The 22,311-nt window shown below is 42.6% G+C and overlaps 2 protein-coding genes, 1 long non-coding RNA gene and 1 pseudogene across 8 annotated transcripts in view; 2 read left to right on the top strand and 2 right to left on the bottom strand.

Moving 5' to 3' along the window:
• Hykk (hydroxylysine kinase) overlaps positions 1–13,461 on the top strand; it is a 19,919-nt gene extending 6,458 nt beyond the window's left edge. For 3 of the 4 annotated variants that reach the window (XM_010619465.3, XM_010619464.3, XM_010619466.3), the window contains 3 exons: positions 422–561; positions 2,715–2,898; positions 8,243–8,718. In XM_010619465.3, coding sequence (XP_010617767.1) covers positions 422–561; positions 2,715–2,898; positions 8,243–8,703 — 785 coding nt within the window. In that variant the 3' untranslated portion in view covers positions 8,704–8,718. Of the gene's footprint in view, positions 1–421; positions 562–2,714; positions 2,899–8,242; positions 8,719–13,381 lie in introns of those variants that run through there. The other variant, XM_010619467.3, reaches the window with a different exon arrangement.
• On the bottom strand, positions 6,083–7,482 carry LOC104858983 (annotated as a pseudogene).
• LOC104858985 lies at positions 7,586–13,456 on the bottom strand. Of its 2 annotated transcripts, XR_004514318.1 has the most exons (5): positions 13,378–13,456; positions 11,657–11,832; positions 10,414–10,539; positions 8,618–8,778; positions 7,586–8,170 (listed from the first exon to the last, which is right to left on the bottom strand). It is a non-coding gene; the product is annotated as an uncharacterized LOC104858985 (long non-coding RNA). The 2 variants fall into 2 exon arrangements; XR_779256.2 differs by lacking the exon at positions 10,414–10,539.
• A 198-nt stretch (positions 13,462–13,659) lies between the features above and the next one.
• On the top strand, positions 13,660–21,133 carry Psma4 (proteasome 20S subunit alpha 4). Of its 2 annotated transcripts, none has more exons than XM_010619468.2 (9): positions 13,660–13,720; positions 14,960–14,985; positions 15,233–15,275; positions 15,904–16,066; positions 17,882–17,959; positions 18,252–18,340; positions 18,862–18,992; positions 19,503–19,626; positions 20,883–21,133. In XM_010619468.2, exons 2-9 carry the CDS (start codon positions 14,983–14,985, stop codon positions 21,035–21,037), a joined length of 786 nt encoding a protein of 261 aa, XP_010617770.1. In that variant the 5' UTR covers positions 13,660–13,720; positions 14,960–14,982; the 3' UTR covers positions 21,038–21,133. The 2 variants fall into 2 exon arrangements, with proteins under 2 accessions (XP_010617770.1, XP_010617771.1); XM_010619469.3 differs by lacking the exon at positions 13,660–13,720 and adding an exon at positions 13,766–14,099.
• Positions 21,134–22,311: the final 1,178 nt, after the last annotated feature.

The following is a 22,311-nucleotide window of genomic DNA, read 5'->3' as shown; positions in this document are numbered from 1 at the left end:
CTTTTATTTTTGTTGTTTTTTTTTTTTTTTTGTACTGGGTTTCAAATGCAGGAACTTGGCGCTTGCAAGGCAGGCGGTGGCACCACTGAGCTAAATCCCCGGCCCTCTATTTGGGTTTGTTGAGATAGGGTCTTGCTATGTAGCTCAAGCTGACTCGGACTCACTCAGAGGCCCAGGCTGGCCTACTGTGTTCTTCATTTATAAGTGGCAATTCCAGCATTCTTCAGGTGCTTGTCTGCTCAGCCCTGCCTCATAGAATGCTAGAGAGAAGTTCATTTTTGAGTAGAAAATCTTTATCGTATTCTGTATTTTTAAAAAATAATTATCACAAAAGCAGAACAGTTTGTAGGTTGTTTTGTTTGTTTCTTTTTTTTTTTTTAGAGAATAGTTGAGAATGCCATATATCATTGCATCCATCTAGATAACAGCTTGGAAACCAGAAGCCACCTGGTGAGGCTTCTGACGTTCCTCCCTGGAAGACCCGTAGCCCAGACGCCTGTCAGCCCCCAGCTCTTATACGAAATCGGGAGGCTGGCTGCCAAGTTGGATAAGACACTGGAGGTAAGAATTGGGATTTTACTTTGTTTTTAAGGAATTGTTGTTTATCTTATTTTTAAAGTAAACTCAGGACCAGGTTTTCTTCTTATACATTGTGTTTTCTAACATATGTGGAAAGGGAAATGGGGGTTCTAGAAGTATAGGTTTGGGGACAGCAAGGCTCTTGTCCCAGTCTGTGCTTTACTGATAAGTTGGCAAGGTTATCTGTGGTTTTAGAAATTCATGATCTTCTTTGCACTCGTCACAGAAAAATAGTTCCTCCTCACAAAGTGGAACCTGAAGTTTTCGTCCAGATGAGGCACAGTCTGCAGGAGCCTGATGTGAGGCGGTAGCTGAGTCACAGACAGATTAGCAAAGCTGAGCATGTAGCTCAGCAGTGGCCTTGGCAGGCACAGGGTCCTGGCTTCAGTCTCCTGTGCAGAAAAGAAGGAGAAGGAGAAGACTTGTGTTAACGATATTTTTGTCCCAGATAAACAATGTATTTGCCCAGTACTTTTCAGACCCAACCACATAACAGCTTCATTTACTTAGTAAACATTCACTAGGTTCATGTTGTCTGTGACTGCTTAAAAAACCATCCCAAACTTACTGATTAAAATAGTGGTGATTTATTTCTTGTGGCTCTGAGGTTTGGCTGTGCCGCTCTTTTCTCGTCAGCGTGATTAGGAGCCCGAGTACAGCTGGATCTCACTAGAACCCACAGGCACTTCCGCTCTCCACACAGCCCCTCTGTCCGTGGGGTCTCGTCCTTCAGTGGAGGCCCGAGCGCCCTTGCAAGATGGTTCCTGGCTTACCAGGAACCGGTTTCCTAGAGGACGCAACTCATGGACACATCCTTGCCAGGCCTCTGCTTGAATCATGATAGGTAATTCCCCGTCGCCAGTGCTGGTGACAGGATTAACGTCAACTGGAGCAGCCACACAGTGCAAGCCAGTGTAGTTCACAGGCTGGCACAGCCACAGCCCAGCACTCATGGTCCTGGAATCACTGTTTCATGTTGGCGTCTGGCAGTGTCAAATGCACACAGAATGCTTTGGGAAGAAAGGCACATCTCAGGGGTTACTGATTAGGAGTACAATAGGCAGACAGAAAAGGAGGAAAGGCCTCACTGCTGCAGGGAAAAGCACACGGAAATCATGGCAGTGCCACCTCTGTGTTCCAGAGCTTCTGGATAACTCCCTGTGGCCGGAGTGTAGGGACTGCGATTGAGAGAAGCAGGAATCAAGTTGAAGATGTAAGGTGGAGTTGGATTATAAAATGCAAGTCATGTGTGACAGGACTTTGGCCTCGTCTCCGAGAGAGAGTGAGGCCCTGGAAGTTTCCTCGGTGGACAGCACTTTCTGACTTAGGGTCCAAGAGGGCGGGCGGATGGACAGGAGTGAGACTGGACATAGGAATGAGTATACCCAGGAACGTAATGTGTCTCAGGAAAGCTGATTGAGGGCTTGAGCCACACAGAGTTTAGAAAACGGCACCAATCAGCTTTGGTGGCTTAGTCAGTATTAAGTTTAGGAGAAAAGAAGGGGTTCTGAGTAGGCCTGCTGTCCCCAGGAGCCTTCAGGTCTTGGGAGCAAGAACTGAGGTGACAAGAAGGGGAGCCCAGAGAGAGGGTGTGAAAGAGGCTGAGGTCTGTGGAAGCTGAGTCCCATGTCTCACAGAGAAGCAGCTCTGCTCCTCCTCAACCCCTTGCTGGCACCTTCTGCAGTCTGACCGCCTGCCTCCATCCTGATCTGTCCAGTTTCTTTTCCATTTGACTGGAGCTTTAGAGAGAGGAGGAAGGTATCAACCCTAGCAGAACTTAGGGAAGAGATGAGGCAGGTTGTTGCAAATATTCAGGGTGCTAGTGACTCATAGACTTGAGACAGTAACAATTTATTTCCCATGATGCTGTGTGTTGGCCAGGCAGCTTTCTTTACGTAGTATAGTTGGGGGGATGTGAATGAGACTTTGGAGATTTCTAATTCTCTGCACCCAAAGAGACTTCATATTGATTATCTCCTATTGGGGGATGCCTGACTTCCTGATTTAGGGTACACTGTAGGGTGAAAAAATGATAAAGAATAAAGAACAATCTGATCTTAGCTTTTCCTAAGGCCACAAGCTATGCACTTGTCCCAGGCTAGTTGCTCTGAGGCTGTCGCTTGCTTTTGGTTTAGACCTTCCATCACCCGAAGTTATTGAGCCTTCATCGAGACGACTTCATCTGGAATCTGAAAAACATTCCCCTTCTGGAGAAATACCTGGATGCTTTGGGCCAGAACCAAAACCGCGAGATTGCCGAACAGGTCATTCAGCTGTTCAAGAAGGAAGTGGTAACCAAGCTTAGTGAGTTTCGAGAATGTGAGTAACCCCCACCCCAGTCAAAACACATATTTTTCTTGATATTTAAATTGTCAAACGTCATACCATCAGAAAGTATGGAGGGACAACTTAGCTTTCTCAGATCTTAAAACTGTCATATGTACTCCTATTCCTTTGTAACAAATAAGATTTTTACTTTTCTCACAATTGCTACATTTGAAGAAGATGGGTATGGTGATGCAGGCCTGTAACCCCAGCAGTTGGGAGGCTAAGGTAGGAGTTTGAGGCCAATCTGGGCTACATAGTGAGACACCATCTCAAAAAGCAAAACAAAATAACAACAAAAATCACTGCGTTTGAAGCTCCTTTAAAATTTGGGTGATTCAACCTCTCTCCTCTCTGTTGAATTTGTTGCTATCTATGTATGACTTACAAATGATTTCCATAGTGTTTTATATTTTTCAGACTTTATAAATGATAGCACAGTGTATATATATATATATATATATATTTTGCACATTGTGTATTAACATTCATTCTGTAACCTGCTTTTTTATTCAATATGTTTTTCCAGGTTTAACCACATTAATATATGTAGTTCTAGTCTATTTAGCTTATTAGCCTTAATTGTGAATAGTACCCCTCAGTATTATGAGTATATGCCTTAATGTATTTGCATGAATTATGCCTTTTTGTCCTTTCTAGTTAATGGAATTTTAGGTTGCTTCCCACTTTTTTCTGCCACATTAGTGCGCTTCAGCACCCACCCGGGACTGGCTCCTGGGAGCAGACAGCATTCCCAGAAGAGACTGGAGGTGACAGCAATCAGTGCTGGTCAGGGCCAAGGCACCAATGGCATCCTCGCGAGGCCAGGGTGGGCAGGATGAGCCTGTTCTGCTATTTGCTTATTTTGTGTAAACACAAGTAAGGATGTAGCAGAAAAACTGAGGGTTTTTTTTTCCCCTGAAAAATGTTTTTCCTGCAGTCTTTATCTCATTAAAATAGGTACCCACTATTCATCTCATTGATCTGGTGAAAAACATAGAGGCCATCAGCTCAGCTTGGTTTTCTCTCACACACGACGTCTTACCAGCACCAATTCATTTCGCCTTGGAATCTACCCTTTTCTACCTGCTCTTCCTGCCTTTGCACAGACCCTCAGCCCACACCACTGTCACCTCTGGGCTAGGATTGTGGGAGCCTCCTCCTGAGTGTGTGTTCATATGGGGTGCTCTCCCTCCCGCATTCCCTCCCTGTCTCTCTCCCTCTCTCCCAGTGTTACATTTGTGAGATTATCCAAGTTGTATGTAGCTATAGTTTAACTTTTATTACTATAGAATATCTTATTCATAAATATGATGTACATTATTCTTTTTAAATTTTTTATGAGTCCATTTTTGCAGTACATACGATCACATTCACTGTGAAGAGTTGGTGCATGTATATAATACATTTTAATTCTTTTTACATCTCTTCCTCTCCCTTACCTCCCACCTCCCTCCTTCTCTTTTAAAAAAAAAAAAAAAAAAAATCTATCTCCTTGTTTCCTATTTTACATCTTTTATTTTGCTCTTTATTTATACTTTGGGTATAAAAAAACCTATATGATATTTAAGCTTGTGTGTCCACTTTATTTCATTTAGCATTATGGTCTCAAGGTACATCCATTTTCCAGCAAATAACTCAAGCTTATCCTTCTTTATAGCAGAGTAGTAATTGTGTGTAAATGCCACATTTTCTGTATCCATCTTTCAATGAACATATGAGCGACTTCCAAGATTCAGCTGTTATGAATTGTGCTGTTATAAACATGAGTCTACACATTATCTTAAAAGATACTTGGGGGGCTGGGGATTTAGCTCAGTGGTTCCGGTGCTGCCCTTGCAAGCACAAGGACCTGAGTTCGATCCCCAGTACCTTAAAAAAAAAAAAAAAGATACTTGGAATATTTTTCACTTTTGGCTACTAAGCACAGTGGTGCTGTGAGCATTTCTGAGTTCCGGCCTACATGTTCATCTACGTGTTTACCTTTGGGTAGATAGATATGTAGGGGTAGGATTGCTGGGTCATAGAACATGACTGTGTCAACTTGACTGGATAACAGTGTCAGACAGCTTTCAAAAGTAAATAAAGCTCTCATTCTCATTGCCACTACCAGGTGACCAGGGCTGTCCAACCTGCGAAATGCTTTCTTTTTTCTTTTATTTTTTTTGAGTGAAGAGGAATTGTCTTGGGCCACAAATAAAATACATACTGTGATGTGCTGTAATATGATTCTCTCTCTCTCTCTCTCTATATATATATATATATATATATTTAAACATCCTTTGAATTTTTAAAATTTTAATTTTTAAAAAGGGCAAAAAAGTAAAAACAGGCCTCAGGATGGGCATGCCTCCCTTGATATTGTCAGATTTTTTTTTCATTGAGTTTACTAGTACTTTTTAGGTATATAGCACAGTTACATTCATCACTGGGATCTTGCACCTTACTCAAGCTGGTATCTTGGTTCTTATTTTCTCCCCATTTCCCTGTCCTCTCTTCACTCTCTCCACTCTTCCAAAAAAGTAAAAACAGGCCTCAGGATGGGCATGCCTCCCTTGATATTGTCAGATTTTTTTTTCATTGAGTTTACTAGTACTTTTTAGGTATATAGCACAGTTACATTCATCACTGGGATCTTGCACCTTACTCAAGCTGGTATCTTGGTTCTTATTTTCTCCCCATTTCCCTGTCCTCTCTTCACTCTCTCCACTCTTCCCTATTTACAAAGGCTTTTGTTTCCATTACTTCCTTTTCTCATAAATATTTTCAGATTTATAATTTTTGCCAATATGATTTGTGTGTAACAGCTCATTGTGGTTTTAAGTACATTTCCCTATTTTTTTGCCATGTGAATATACCATATGAAATGCCTGTTTGATTTTTTTTTTTTTTGCCTGTTTTTCTTTTTTTTTTTAATTGAGTTTATTGGTACATTTTAGGCATACAGTACAGTTACATTCATTATTGGGGTCTTGTACCTTTACATGACAGGTCTTGGTTCCCATTTTTTCTCCTTGTCCCTGCCCTCCCTTCACCCCCTCCTCCCCTCCCCGTTTACAAACACTTTATTTCCATTTTCTCCTATTTTTTTCTTTTCCCTTATTAACTTTCCCCTACCCTTCCCACTTTCCCTGCACCTTTAGCCCCTTTTTTCCTATTTCACATTGTCAGTTATCTCAGTAGGATCTTATGTGCTATTATAGTTTTTCACACCAGAGAAACAATTCAGTATTTACACATGAAAACACTACTCTTATAAAGTGCCAAAATATATTTCCTAGTGAACTCTACCTTCTGTAAGTCTGGAAATTACTCTAGATTTTGTGCTGGCACTATGCAATTTTGTGTTTCTCATTTGGCAGTGCTTGCAACTTCTTTTTGGGTTTCCTATCTTCTTGTCCTCTCCTCTTCTTTTTCTTGAAAATATCTGCATCCTGGGCCACTCTCTTCTCTTCTTCCTTTGCTGCCTTATTTTCTTTGATTTGCTCCTGCAAAACCTTGCAGTTCATGTAAATTGTTTTTGGGAGGCTTAGCACCCAGCATGATGGCTCGTTCCCGTTCCAGGACTCTTTCTTTTCCTTTCCCCGCAGCCTGTGATCCCAAACCGGTGTCCTTCCAACCGAGCCTTTTCTAGGTTAAATTCTTGAACACTTGTGTCTTTCTCTTGGATACTAGTTTTTGTCTTTGCGCACTCATCTTGATCTGGCTTCAGTTTTCTCTTTTTATTTCTGCTGTAAAATTGTACTACTTCCACTTGCTCCCTGTTGTTCTGCAGGGGAGAGGGTGATCCTGTAGCAGTGGAGACTTCTGCTCCTGAAGGGGGACTGTGGGAGGTGAACACAGGAGCACAGTTCAGCTCCTCTCTGAGCTCCCTGAAAAAGCGGGAAGCGCTCTTCTTCTGGCCTCTTGTGAGAGAACCAGGCAGGGTTCTCTTTGCTGCCACAGCTATGCAACCCCATCTCTCTTCCTATTGTCTCTCTTCTTTCTGATTCTCTTTTGTTCTGTTTCATCTTCTTTCTCTTCCACGTAGTACAGAGTCTGCAAGAGGGCGTCCAAGAGCTTCTCAGTGTGCTTAGGTGCCTCACAACCTGACCCTGGTCCCCTCTCCAGCACCATAGGGGGAGCATAGATATGAGCTCCAGCCCACATCTCATCCTGTTTTTCTATTGGAATTTTTTTCTGACTGGTAAAACCTCTAAAAATATTCTAGATGAGCCCTTTGTTCATTATATGTGTTGCAAATATTTTTCTCATTATCTGGCTTGTCTTTTTACTCTGTTGTGTTTTGATGAAAAGGCCTTAATTATATTGGTTTCAAGTATATTCATCTTTTACTTCATGGTTAATAAAGTGCATTGGGTAGAAAATTTTCCCTACATTATGGTCAGGAAGCTATTCTTCTATATTATCTTCTTAAAATTTTATAGTTTTTGCTTTTCACATTAGCTCTGGAATTTATTTTTATATACAGTGTATTGCATGAATTTTTCTTATGGCTCATACATTTTCCCATCACCATTTATTGAAAAGATCACCTTTTTTTCCTCTTTGTTTGTTGTGGTACTAGAGATTGAAACCAGGGCCTTTACATGGAACTACATCTTCAACCCTTTCTTTTTTATTTTTTATTTGGAGACAAGATCTCACTAAATTGTCCATGTTGGTCTTGAACTTGTGATCTCCCTGACTCAGCCTCCCACTCAGAGTGGTGGGATTACAGGCATGCACCACCATGCCCAGCTTCCTCTCTGTTTTGCAGTATCACCTCTGTGGTGAATCAACATTTCTGTCCTGTTTTCTCCTGTTTTTTTTTGTTTTTGTTTTTTGTCTTTGTCTGTACCCATATAACACTGTGCATATCAGCTAGGCTAGGTTACGGGCAGTAACAACTGTCAAATTATTGTGAGCCACAATAAAAAAGATTTCATTCTAACTCAAGCTGCTTGTCCATCATGGATTGGCAAGGCCATGTGTTCTATCCCCAGCACTGCTAAATAAATGAATTAACAAACCACTTTGATTATATATTGTCCATTGTATTTCTGTCAGACTTTGCTTTCTGTAGTTTGAATCAACTGGGCTCCATCCCAGTTTCTGAAATGTGTAGTTTAAATTTTGCGAGTTTCAGCAATGTTCATGGCTGTGCGGCTCATTGTGCAGCATTACTTGAGCATGGTTTGCACCATCCTATAGCACATGGGAGAAATCAGCATTATATTTGGCCCTTTATCTCTGACTGCTTGTCAAACTCTGTGAACAGCCTTGCCTAAGAAAGAGAAATGGAGAGATAATTAACTGGGATGTTAAGTAACTATTTCCGTGGTTTTTCTGCTTTCAGGCATCAATCATGGCGATCTTAACGACTATAACATTTTAGTTCAGCCCAGCGAGTCAGCCTCTGGAGATACTGTGCTCCAAGTGTCTGGAGTTTTAGACTTTGGTGACATGAGCCATGGCTGCTATGTTTTTGAAGTGGCGATCACCATCATGTACATGATGATTGAAAGCAAAAACCCCCTACAAGTCGGAGGCCATGTCCTGGCCGGGTTCGAAAGTGTCGACCCACTGACCGCCATAGAGAGAGGTGCTTTGTTCCCTCTCGTGTGTGGTCGTTTCTGTCAGTCACTTGTCATGGCTGCCTACTCTTGCCAGCTCTACCCAGAGAACAGAGAGTATCTCATGATTACTGCAAAAACTGGGTGGAAACACTTACAGCAGATGCTTGACCTGGGTCAGAAAGCAGTTGAGGAAATCTGGTTTGAAACTGCCAGGTCCTATGAGGCTGGGAGCGCCATGTGACTGGGTAAGAGTTCACATTCACTGGAGTCATTACAAATGCTGTGGGGCCGAATCAAAAGTTTGTGAGGGAAGTTCCTGCACAGAGAAAAAGGAATGAAAGGAACAGATCAGTTCTGAATGTGGCAGAGCACATGAAACTTCTAAAGCAGTGATAGCAAACCTATGGTGTGCATATTGTGTTGTTCTTTTATGACAAAATATGTTAATGTATGAGTTGTTTTTTCTAATCTAAAACTTCAGTGTTCAGGTTTAATTGCAGCATTGGCACTTTGTGATATATAAGTGGGTCTTGGGTTACAGTTTGGGCCCTTGATATCTAAAAGGTTCACCATCACTTCTTTCTCTAAGGTCTTCAACAGATCTCAGGACTTTTTTTGTTTTGTGTTTTGAGACAGGGTCTTGCTCTATAATTCAGGCTGGCCTTGAACTCACTATGTAGCCCAAACTGGCCTTGAACTCACTTCAATCCTCCTGACTCAGCCTCCTGAGTGCTAGGACTACAGGCGTGTGCCACCACACCCAGCCTCAGAACCACTTTTGAATTTAAGAATTTAGTTCTCTATGTAGCTATATTCCTTGGGTATGAAACTCACATAATGATACCAGATTCTGAATCAGATCATCTTTTGATGTCTCTTCCGGCCCTTTGATCAATAACTTTTTTAAACTTTGAAAGGAATATACACATGCATCTATATAGATTCACATATTATAAATCATTTGACATAAATGTAAATCTGGCTAACATATCACCAATTCTATGAAATTACTCTCTCCTTTCTAGACTCTCATTGCATTCTTTCTTTTTCATGGCCATGGCTTTGTGTACTGGATTATGCTTGTGCAGTCATCTAGGCCAAGAGCTATGTGATCATAGCAGAGACCATGAAGAACTTTACTTCTGTCTCCTCATCCCTTCTTCTCACACCTGTAGTAGTATCTTTCCCAGAGAAAGGTCTTTAAATGTATTTATTTGCAAAATGAATGCAAGAGAAAGGCTGGAGAAGGTACTGCTGTGATGCCTTTGGAGGAAACATAAATGTAATCATATGAGGAAAAAGTTTAGCTCTTTAAGGGGGTCATTGAAACTGGAACTCCCAAGGTAGATGCTTGGTACTGCTGTGATGCCTTTGGAGGAAACATAAATGTAATCATATGAGGAAAAAGTTTAGCTCTGCCGGGAGACAGGGGAGCTGCAAGGAAGCACATGAAGACCTCCAGTTAAAATCACTGATTTACTCAGAGCCAGGGATGCAATCAGATCTTTCAATCAATGCATCCCATGCTCCTAACCACTGCCAAGTCTTATTTGACTGACTTCCTCTGCCTCCCCTTGCTTCTGTCCTCCCTACACACACATCAGGGGAACTAGTGAGATCATTCACACAGATAACTCAAACTTCTCAAATTTAAGGGCTCATGGTTTTTATCTAACTTGACCATTAAGAAAATTAGACCAGGAAAATAGACTGAAGTTTGGATTTCACTCTCGAATCACTGTTCATTCTTTGTAATGAACCACTGATTTCCCTTTTGATTGCTGTTATGGTTTAGATCTAAATTGTTCCCCAAAGCCTTGTGTGTGGAAGGTGACTGGATCATGGGGGTGCTACATGAACCTGTGGATTCACTGATTAGTTCAGTAGCAGACTGTGCTGTCATCAGGTGGAGCCTGGTTAGAGGTGGTCACTGGGACAGGGACTAGTGTACCTTCTTATCCCTGGCTCTCTTTCCTTCCTGGATGCCAGGGATTTAACAGCTTTCCTCCAGCAGGTTTAACAGCTTTCCTTCCACCATGGCATTTCTGTCTTGATGCCAGCCAACCATATACTGAAACTGTGAGGCAAAATAAATATCTCTTCCTTTAAGTTGTGGATGTTGGGTATTTTGTCCCAGTACAGGAAAGTAACTAAGACAATTACTCATGCTAACATGGATTCCTTTCATTGAATCCCTGATACAGATATTGCTGATCACTACTTTAAGATTGATCCATCCTTCATTACTTCCTTCCTTTTTGGTGATACTGGGGATTGAACCCAGGACCTTTGCCCTGAGCTGTATCCTCAGCCCTTTATTCTTCTTTTATTTTGAAACAGGTTCTTCCTAAATTGAAACAGGTTCCTAAGGGTGGGTTTGACCTTATGATCTTCCTGCCTCTGGCTCTATTTCAGTATTTAAATACATGCTACATTGAATTGATATTTTACTGTTTCAGGTTTGTTCTAACAGATCTCTAATCATCAGTTCCAGTTTGATAAATTCTTTCAGGGCTATCATAGCTAATTTTCGGTGTCTACTTGACTAGGTGAAGGGCTACCCTGACAGTTGATAAAGCATTACTTTAGGGTGTGTCTGTGAGGTTTCTGAATCCAGGGACCCACCACCCCCACAGATGGGAATAAGTACCATCCAGTCCATGGAAGGATGATCCAGTCTTTCTCCTGGAGTTGCGATATCCACCTTTTTGTGCTCTTGGACATCAGAACTCCAGGTTCTTCCCTTTTGGACTCCAGGCTTTTGCCCTAGTGGCCCCCCAGCTCCTCAAGCCTTTGGCTCAAGCTGAGTTACATCACCAGCTCCCCTGGTTCTCAGATCATTGGACTCATACTGAACTATACCAGTGGTTTCCCTGGTTCTCCAGCTTGCACGTGGCATATTGTGGCTCTTCTTCTTCGCCTCTGTAATCACATAGCAAATCCCCCTATAAATTCCTATAATAAATTCACTTTATCTGTCCTCGTTCGCCTCTGTAATCACATAGCAAATCCCCCTATAAATTCCTATAATAAATTCACTTTATCTGTCTGTCCTCATTTTTGATTCTTTGGAAACCTTAATACGGTGGTGACATAAATTGAATATCATATTGCCTTCAGAACCAAGTGTCATGGCAGACTCCTAGCATACCCTTCATGAATATCTATTTAATAAACTGCAAGAATGAACATACCTCAGGTTCTGGTCTTTTCCATCAACAAAGAGAACATTTTAGATTTAGGAATCAATGCCAAATGTCTGTCAAAGACATTTGCTATTGTCTTTTTCTTTCCAGATATTTATCTTCTTTAGATGACAACGAAGCTTTACTTTCTGGTCTTCTTATCCTTAGTTTCCTCAGCTGACATCCTTCATATTAAAGGCAATAAAAATTCTGCTTACATGTATTGCTTTGTGACAGTTCAGCTAAACACTTGGTAATGTAAAACACTTGGTAATGTTAGTATCTAATGGTTTCTGTAGGTCATTAACCCAGGTATGAGAACAGCTTGTATCTGCTCCACAATACCCCAGGCCTCAGCTGGGAAGACTTGAAGGCTAGAAGAGGTAATGTCTGCAAAATTGGTCCCAAAGACCAGAATCATCTGGAGGAATATGCACTCACCTATATGGCCGGGGATGCTAGAACCATATCTGAGCCATGGCCAAACATCTCTCTACATGGTCTATGCGTCCTCACAAAAATGAAGGTCATCCCAAGAGGACATGACAAAACTATATTACTTTTTATGGCCTATGCTCAGAAATCACATTATCACCTCAGGTGCACCCAACTTCAGGGCAAGGTGATACAGAACCTCTGGGTGGGAATGATCTTAAGGCCTCATCAAGCTAACAGGTCACTTTATTCCTGCCTTCCCATTTCTAATAGGAAGAAAGTGTGGAATCAAAAGCATTCTACAGTTTAGCCTCAAATGTTTGTCCTCCTTTACTACGTCCTGTATTATCTCTCCCACTCTTCCATTCAGGCCAGCCTGAACTAGTCTATCACCTAAACTTGTCAAACTCATTTTTCTGCCCTTGTATCTCAATTGATGCCTTTTCTTTGACTTAAGAAACCCTATCTCTCACTGAAAACTCAATGTTTGCTGACTTCTAAAGAATAAAATAAGCTGGGAAGGCAGAGGCTTTCAGAGGAAGTGTAAATTAGGTCACCCAAAGGTGCTTCAGAACTGCCTGTGTTTGGCCTTTTGCCAGGTCACCGATCTACTTGGGAAGCAAAGACGACAGATTTCAAAATGCAACTCATTCTTAAGCTACTTCCTTTTCAAAGTCCAGATCCCAAAACTTTGCACCCTATGAGAAGACAAATTCCTTGCCCAATGCTCTGAATAACTACATATTAACCCGGATCTAGTTAGCCCTCTAGCACCCCCCCCCAAAAAAACCTAAACAAATAGTACTTCACACAGTTGGATAAAAAAGGTTGGAGAGATGATACAGGAACAGCATAACAAAGATAAAATGCTGTGTGTATAGTAATGTAGGTTATTGCTTTAACTAGGGTGATGGGGTAAATCCTTTCTGAAGCAAAGGGGACCAAAGTGGAAGTTCTTCCAAACGTGCCAACTCATGATTTGTTTTAGACATTTAAAAAGATGTAAATCAGCCGGGCATGATGGCACAGGGCTATAATCTCAGCACTCAGGCGGATGAGGCCGTGAGTTCGAAGCCAGCCTGGGCTACATAGTTCAGGGCCAGCTTACACTGCATAGCAAGATCCTGTCTCAAAAATAATAATAATAAAATAGATATATATCAGCCATAAAAGTGGAAGCCACATCTGAGAAGGCAGACGCTGAGGAGAAACTTTAGTCTGCCGTGGCTGGGACCACTATGAGTATCAGGGCTGCAAGTGCAGACGACTTCGCTCCATCCACACTACTGTCCTACCTAGGTCTACGCCCCGTGGTGAAGTGAAAGTGAAAGAGCGAAGGGCACAGGCAGAAATTGCTGACTCCCTTGGGCAGGACTTCCACGCGTCAGCGACACAGCACCGTCAGGAACCCGGCCTATACTGCGCGATCTACCCTGAAGGCCTTGCGGCGCAGGACGCCTTCCTTGCCGTTTCCGTCTGGCTTTCAGGGGACTTCCGGGTCCTCGGCGTCCCGCCCCCTGGCTCTGCGCATGCGCGGTAGCCATATGCGAAGCGGTCCTCTGGCAACGGCGTTGGTTCTCTCTACTTGCCCAGTAAAGCGGTTGTTGAAACTGTCGATTCTTCATTGTTTTCTCTCAGGTGAGCCTTGTCCACCCCGAGGGCTCGCAGAAGCGTGGGCGCTATCCCTTGGGCGGGGGATGTGAATATCGAGGTAGCCGGTTGGCCTGCAGCTGCGGCCGAGTAGCTGTGGGACGATGACTGTGCAGCCGCCTCCGCGGACTGGCCCCTGCCGGATGCCGTTGTTCCTCTCCTGGGGCCTGTGGCAGCCAGGTTTTGGCCGGGCCCCGGGGTGGGACGATGGCCAGGACCGAGGCCTCGGGACAGAGCCGAGTGGTCGGGGAGCCTTCCACCCTGGTGTCCAAGACCCGAATGTGAGCCCGCCGCATGTGCCAGATGCTCAAACTCGTGCTATGCCGGCGTTACGCGTGGAGATGCGGCTTGTAGTTTTTACACGCAGGTCAGACCCCTGCCCCGCCTCCTCTCTGTGCCTTTCGGCTGCGCTGTCCAGGAACCCCCTACACACACACGCACCTGCCTGCGGGAGCTGAGCTCCGACCGGCTGCCCCGGCTCAGTCTCTGGCCCTTGGGCTCAGAGTCTTGGTGGAGCCCACCTGACTATAAGACCCCTGCTTACATTTCCAGTCTTGATTCCCTTCTCTTAAGTACTTGGAAATACGGGCTTTGGACTCAGGTTTGGTTTTTTTCTACTAAATCGCACTGAATCGTCTGTGAAATGGAAATGATGCCCAGGATTACTGTCTCCACCCTCAAGTTTAGGGACACCCCTCATGGTATTATTTGCTCATGCTTTATCCTCTGCCCGCGGTGCCCTTCTCTCCCCTCCTCTATCCTTCCAGACCTGAGGGTTTTTAACTTGTTTGTGCCTTACCAATCTCTCATTAATTCATTGTCTGTATCCTTTTTTCCAAAAAAAAAAAAAAACAAAAAAACTTTCCTGATTTTCTCTCTCTTCCCACCCCACCTTCGTTGCCTCTTTCCACATTACTTTATAACCTATGCTTCTCACACCTGCCTGCCAAATTACAAGCTCTCAAGACAGGGATTAAATGTATCATGACATTCCAACATCTAGGTAAGTACCAGGCACTTAGAGGGTACGTAGTAAATGTTAACTAAATGAAATGAATAAAACAGATTTTTTATACTGGGTATGGAACTCGGGAACTTGCACTTGCGAGGCAGGTGGCGGCAGCACTGAGCTAAATCCCCAGACCAATGCAACAGATTTTTAAAGTCAGGAAATGCATCTTAAATTATGAATTTTATTTTAATGATGATCTTGTTTTCTTTTTACAGGAATTTTCTAAAGTTCAGAAACCATGGTGAGTTAATAACAAGCTAGTAAACTTGACTGAGGAATAGTATTGCTTGCACTCAGCCTGCAGTTTTGCATGAGAAAACTGAATGGAAGGAGAAAACTGAATGGAACTGAATGGTGGTGCAGTGCCATCTGCCTTATCAGCTCCCACACATTGAACTTTGTGCGCCATCTGTCTTGTGATTTGTGGGCTTGTGGGAAATGGCTAATTCTCAGCGGGCAGGAGTCACTTGTATGTTTTTCCTTTGCAGTCTCGGAGATATGACTCCAGGACCACTATATTTTCTCCAGAAGGTAAAATATAAATTGTTCAATCTGCCTCAAAGATTTTATGTGTATGTTAGGCTTTAATCGCTTAACAGTTTACCCTGAGTGTCATTTGGCATTATTTTGGTACTGACTCTCTTGAGCCTCAGGCAGGTGTTGAATGTTTTAAGATACACCGTACACAGAAAAAATATTGAATAAATTTGATAAAATTGTCATTTTATATTTCCTTTTATAAAAATTAGCAGGAAGCTGGGTGTGGTGGTGCATGTCTGTAATCCCAGCACTTGGGAGGACGAGGCAGGAGAATCGCTGTGAGCTCGAGACTAGTCTGAGCTACAAAGTGAGACCCTGTCTCAAAAAAAAAAAAAAAATTAGGAGGAGAAAAATGCAATTTTTAGTCATTTTGTATTTTAAGTTATTGTCCTGGTAAGTGGTTAAAAGAAAAAAAAAATCAACAAATGTTTCTGCAGTTGCTGAGTTCATTCTTTTTGTACTTAGAAGTAATTGCTTACTAAGTTGATGATATGCCTCATAGAAGGCTCAGAGTGGCCCTGTTATTTGCAGCCTGTTAGTGTCTTTGTGGATTCCTCTTGGACCAGTGGTATGGGAGCACCAAGGAGAGTCCTAGCTTCTCACTGCTTATGTTTCGTAGGTCGCTTATACCAAGTTGAATATGCCATGGAAGCCATTGGACATGCAGGGACCTGTTTGGGAATTTTAGCAAACGATGGTGTTTTGCTTGCAGCAGAGAGACGCAACATTCACAAACTTCTTGATGAAGTCTTTTTCTCTGAAAAAATTTATAAACTCAATGAGTGAGTATTACCTTAGGAAGCGTTTTATGTATTTCACTTTCTCACATAAATGGAATCTGCCTTGGTGGGGACACTTTTTGTGATTTGGTAGATTTGAACAGTTTCTGAAAATGTCCTTTTTCTCTGCTTGAAACCTCCTTGAAGCCCAGAACCACCTGTTACCCCTTTTTACTTTTGGAAACATTTATTATGTTTAGCTATTTTTGTTGGGTGGGGGACAACGGCCTGGGAATGGAACCCAGAGCTTCCTTCACACATGCTAGACAAGATTCAACCACTGAGCTACATCCCCAGCCCTTACTGTGTCTAACTACCTTATTTATTTTTTTAATTTAATTTAATTCATTTTTTGGTGTATGTTATACCTCTGAAGTGCAGAGCTAAAATAGTGGAGAAACAGCATTATATTGTGGACATATAGACTAAGTAGTAACACAGATCTGGGTTCAAATCCAGGCCCCACTCATATAAACTGTATAGCCTTGCACCAGTTATTTAACTTCTTAGGGTCTTAGGGCCTCTTAGAGTGATTGTTAAAGTTTAATTTAAAAAAAATGTGCAGTAAACTAGCACAATCTCTGACATGTAGCAGCCTTAAAAATATTAGAGTAGTAACTATTCAGGGCTTTTGTTGAATATACTATTTACCAAAGAACAGGCCTCCTAGAGATCTGGGGACATTTTAGGTATAACCTATGAGATTTCTGTTCATTCTGAGTATGCAGAACACTGTAGTGATTAAAGAGCCAGCTGTGCTAGTTAAAGACTTTCCTTCAGGGTTGGGCCTGGTGACTGCTGGTCACTATGCCTGAATCACTCAGGTGAGGTAGTGTCGTCCCCTACATAACCACTTTTGAGCCTGCTTTGCAGATGCAGGCTTGGGTAGGCATAGAGATCTTGGGTGTCTAGGCTATAGTAGAGCCAGGCAAGGCTCAGGGTATGGACAAAGAAAAGGAAAAGCAGCCCTCATGAGAGGTTGGTCTTGGTCTTGCTAGGCATTTTGTGAGTTCCCCTGCTCTTGCTGTCCCTCACCCTCATCTCCGTGAGCCAGCTTTATAAGGCAGGAGTACACTGTACCCCAAGTTACAACCTGACTGATGTACAAACAACTTTGGTTATGACTGGAATTTTAGTTTTAAATTAGGACCAAGGTCTTGAGTTATGATCCAAATGCTGACCAGATATGCTTCAGATGCAGATTTAACCCTTACAGAGTTCTAGAAGGAACATTACAACATCTTTTCCTGTGTGGGGTTGAGAAGTCCCAGACCAGTGTCTTTCTGAGGACACTGAGATCTGCTGTATACAGAAGAGAGACTTTGAAGGCTTTGTAGGAGCCTGAGTCTTCAGTTGACCAACCTGAGTTACATCCAGGCCTCAGGAACGAATTGAGTTTGTTAGTCAGGGGTCCACTATGCTACTCTAGAGTGTAGGGGTAATCTGTCTATCCAGCAAAGCCTGTTTATTTTTTAGGGAATTTACTTTGGTGTCCTAGTGTTCGTTCTCTTGGCCTATTCAAGGATGGCAGTGATACTTGCAGCTGTTAAAAGATTTAGATTGCATTTGTTTGTCATTTGTGTTGAATGAGATCAAGTAAAAATCTCTTACAAAGGTAAAACTACCATGGAGTCTGGTGAGTTCCGAATAGATCTTGGTAATCCCCTCACCTGCCCCTGTACCAGGGATCAAACTCAGGCCCTTGCACTTGCGAGGCAGGTGCAATGCCACTGTGCTAAATCCCCAGTCCGAAATGTACTTAACCCTGATAACGCTCACAGAGTCATCTTACTGATCAGTGTCTATCTTCTCTTCAAGGGACATGGCTTGCAGCGTGGCAGGTATAACTTCTGATGCAAATGTTCTGACTAATGAACTGAGGCTCATTGCACAAAGGTAGGAACATAAATAGCAATTTCTAATTTCTGATGATACAAAAATTAGCAGTTTCTAAGGAGAGCTTACTTTTGCAAAGTTTAAAGTCTATTCATTGACTATTTTAAGTTTTTTAGTTAAAAATATAAAGTGCTACAGCAACAGTAGTAGGATGTCAACATTTCCTTCTCCTTCCTCTTCAAATACATTGATAATTATGTTGGCTTCATGGCATGGATTTCTTTCAGAGGACATTTTCCTTAGAGTCTGTGTGTTTTAAAGACAATTTACCATGCCAATCTCTTTATTCTAGGTATCTATTACAATACCAGGAGCCAATCCCGTGTGAGCAGTTGGTTACAGCACTGTGTGATATCAAACAGGCCTATACACAGTTTGGAGGTACTGAGTTTTTGGAAATTTTATTCCAAAAATTTTAAATGTTTTATGAGCCGGGGATTTAGCGCAGTGGTTCTGCCGCCAGACCCGCAAGCACAAGGACCCGAGTTCAATCCCCAGTACCAAAAAAAAAAGTCTTATAAATAGAAACCTTTTTAAGACAATAAAAAAAATGAAAATCAACACTTTATAATACCTGCTTCATGATGGAACCTGGTTCTACTTGGTAGATTATCATATGCTGTAGTAATAGGATATTGAAAGGCAGTGACATTTTCAAATCTGGAAACAAATTCTCTTTACATAATAATGAAATTCAGCCCTGGTCCTCTGTGTCCTCATTTCCTTTCCTAGCTGCATCCAAATCCTAGAAGCAGAAGTGCTTCTGTTGATAGAGCTTATCTGTAGCGGCCAGACCACAAAGCAGTTTATGAATGCCTAACTTCCCAGGGCAGGGGAAATCAAGGATAATCAGGATACCAAATCAAGGTTGTTGATGTTTGCCTTCTTTTCCTTCATTAAAGGAAAGCGTCCCTTTGGTGTTTCATTGCTGTACATTGGCTGGGAAAAGCACTATGGCTTTCAGCTCTATCAGAGTGACCCCAGTGGAAATTATGGGGGCTGGAAAGCCACGTGCATTGGAAATAACAGTGCTGTGAGTATTCCCTGGTGCTGTAAATGCTCTCAAAGGTCTGATAAAGCCCACAAAGTTGAAGTAATGATGAATGTAAGCAGTATCCTAAGACAGCTGGTGCATCCTTCGTGTGGTAGGAAAATATCTATGATTTCTTTTGCTGACAGAGTTGTCTGCATTTGTAATTAAATACTAATTTTCATTTAGAAATTGTGAAAATAAGGATACAATGTTTGTTTTGATGTTTTAGCTGACAGACCTGAATTCTCAGCTGAATACTTCAGGACCTGAGGACCTAGATTAGGGACTCCCTTTGTAGAGCAGCAGTGTCCCTCTTCTTACCCCACCTAGTGTCCAACCTCTTTGCCATCAAACTTCATACTGGATGTAATGCCAGTAAAGCTCCAGGATTTGTTCTTCTAAACCAGTGGTAGCAGCCAGCTGTAGCATGCATGCTGCAGGTTCATGACCACTCTTCTAGGCTAATCCATATTCATAAATGCAAAGACTTGTTCATTCTTTGTTTTGTAGGCAGCTGTGTCAATGCTGAAACAGGACTACAAAGAAGGAGAAATGACTCTGAAGTCGGCGCTTGCTTTAGCTATCAAAGTGCTGAACAAGACAATGGATGTTAGTAAGCTGTCTGCTGAGAAAGGTGACTCTTGTCCCGCCCTTTGTCATCTGATTGTGCAGCTGTCATGTTGGGTCTTGAATATGTTGTCCTAGTTCATGGGCACAGTAGCCTCATAATTAGGTGGCTTTGTACCGTGTCCTAAATGGGGATAGTCGGGTTTCATGAGGTTAAGTGACTTGACCAGACCAGCACCACTAAATTGTGGGGTCTCAGTCCCACACTTCGTGGACCTCACCTTGAATGTTCTCAGCACTCCGAAATCTGGTATGCTCCTTTAAGTAACAGCAAGACCTCGCATTAGTAGTATTGATGCTTCTGTCTGTGACAAAGTATGTGTATGGTTATGTATCGATACTTAGATTTGATATGTTTTGTCTGGGTCAGAACTTTTGTATGATTGTACCCTGTCCTGTTTTTCTTGATCTATTAATCTCTTTAAACTCATGTTAGGAATTTCAGATACTTAATTCAATTTAAATTGTATGACCGTATAAAATAATACTTCTAAATAATGTTTTTCATGCCGGGCGTGGTGCGCACGCCTGTAATCCCAGCACTTGGGAGGCTGAGTCAGGAGGATCGCTGTGAGTTTGAGACCAGCCTGGGCTACATAGTGAGTTCCAGGTCAGTCTCAACTACATAGTGAGACCCTGTCTCAAAAAAAAACCCCAAAAATAAATAAATAAAATTTTTCAAAATGTTAATTAACATATTAGTTTGGTGTAGGATAACTTTACTGTTAGTGTTTTTTGGAAAATGCCATTTACTTACAAATTGCCTCCTAATGTTGTATTCTACCTAATTTCAAGGAAGCCCTACTCAGAAAATCCTTCTCTTTTGTGTATCAGTCAGTCTGCCTTTCTTACCCATAGCCATGCCATGGAAGCTGCTTTTTATGCCATTATTTTGAAAAGTCCCTAAAAGAACCATCCTGACTGGCTCAGTGCCCAGGGTGTCCAGCAAGGACAGTATGGGTCCTCTGATCGGTACAGCTAACAGCAGGCCAGCATGAACTGTGCTGACTGCACTTGTCCAAGTGAAGGCAGGTAGATGCTGAGAAATTTGTGATCGGGAGAAGGAAGATATGTAGGCAAAAATGGTATTCAAAACAATATGAGAGCAAAGTTACTGTGTTCCCATAAATTTATCTGTGAACAGTAATTAAGCATAAAACGTGGGAAAGTGGTGAAGTAAAGCTGAGCACGTAGGAGAAAAAGCCCTGGCACTTGGAGTTTGCTGAGTCCACCTGCCTCTAACATGATTGTGTTTGTTTCTAGTGGAAATCGCCACATTAACTAGAGAGAATGGGAAGACGGTGATCAGAGTTCTCAAGCAAAAGGAAGTGGAACAGTTGATCAAAAAACATGAGGAAGAAGAAGCCAAAGCAGAGCGTGAGAAGAAAGAAAAAGAACAGAAAGAAAAAGATAAATAGGAGATGGAATCAAGGATTTCAATGTAGACATTGTTCTATTCTTCCGAGTCCAAGAAGGCTTTAAAAAAAAAAAAAACAAACTTGCACGGTGGAGAAGTAAGACATGACCTAGTGAACTTGTCTCTTCTGTCCAATTGGATACTTTATTGTAATGATGATGATGATGATGATCACTCTTCATGGACATCTTAATCTCACACAAACCCCTTTTTTGGAATAAAATTTGGAAAGAATGGAAACAGTGGAGGAAAATGTTTTCTGTAACAGTAATTGATAGATGGCAGGACTGACACTCATGCATATGGGTCCTGTGGCTTATGCTCCTATCAGTGGGTGTGGTCCTTGGGCCAGCTGAGTGACCCACGCCATAATGTGTCCCTGTCCAGGGCGTGGCTTGAGAACTCTGACTTGGTTTCCGAGGGTTGTTCTTGAGCACTGGCTCCATCGCCGGTAGACCTGTGGCAAGCTGTGCAGGAACAACAGTAGAGGGCATGGTCGAGCAAAGCTGCTCACCTGGGGCAGCTAGGAAGCCAAGAGGAAGAAGGGCTGGAGCTGGGGACAAGATGTCATCCCCAAGGTCATAGCCTGTGACCCATTGCCTTAGATTTCCCTGACCTCCAACAGCCATCGAATTAGGATTAACCTGTGGATGAAGTTACAGCCTGCCCAACCCAGGCACCTTCCTGAAGCCCCACTTAGGAGCATAGGAGACTGGACAGGTAGACTAACTGGGCACTGTGTGAGGAAAGAATGGCAGCTCTGCAGCTAGGACAGGCTGAACTTCATAAACAATAGGGTGGTAGAAGTTAAAGCTGCGAAGGAAAAGCGAACGGAGACAGGAATAGCTGTGAGGGAATGTCGCTGCCTGGCCCTGTGCTCTGGTATCTGGGACCTCATAGAAGTGGCCTAGGCTGAGCCACTTACGGTGTGGTCCAGGGGTCCGCAGCTGCATCACCTGAGATCCGGGAGGAATCAAGGAATGGGGTAGAGCTGAGTGAGTCATACATGCACACTGAAGTTTGAGAACGTGCCCTGCATATTCACATCACCTGGGGAGATTTAAAATTACCCCTGCCTGGGCAAATCCATGTCAACTCCGCCTCTGAGGTGTGGGACCCAGGAGAGTGCCTTGCATGGAGATGGGAACCAGACCAGAAGCTTCACTGCCGCGAGCAGACACAGGATTGATTGCTCTTAGGAGTGACAGTTTCTTGCGGTTTTCTATGTGGGCTGTGTACCCAAGCCCTTGTGATTGCTTTTTTTTTTACATTTTT

Source organism: Fukomys damarensis, unplaced genomic scaffold (genome assembly GCF_012274545.1).
Source record: "Fukomys damarensis isolate Sample0158 unplaced genomic scaffold, DMR_v1.0_HiC HiC_scaffold_25, whole genome shotgun sequence".
Lineage (NCBI taxonomy): Eukaryota > Metazoa > Chordata > Mammalia > Rodentia > Bathyergidae > Fukomys > Fukomys damarensis.
This window is presented reverse-complemented; position numbering and strand designations above follow the sequence as displayed.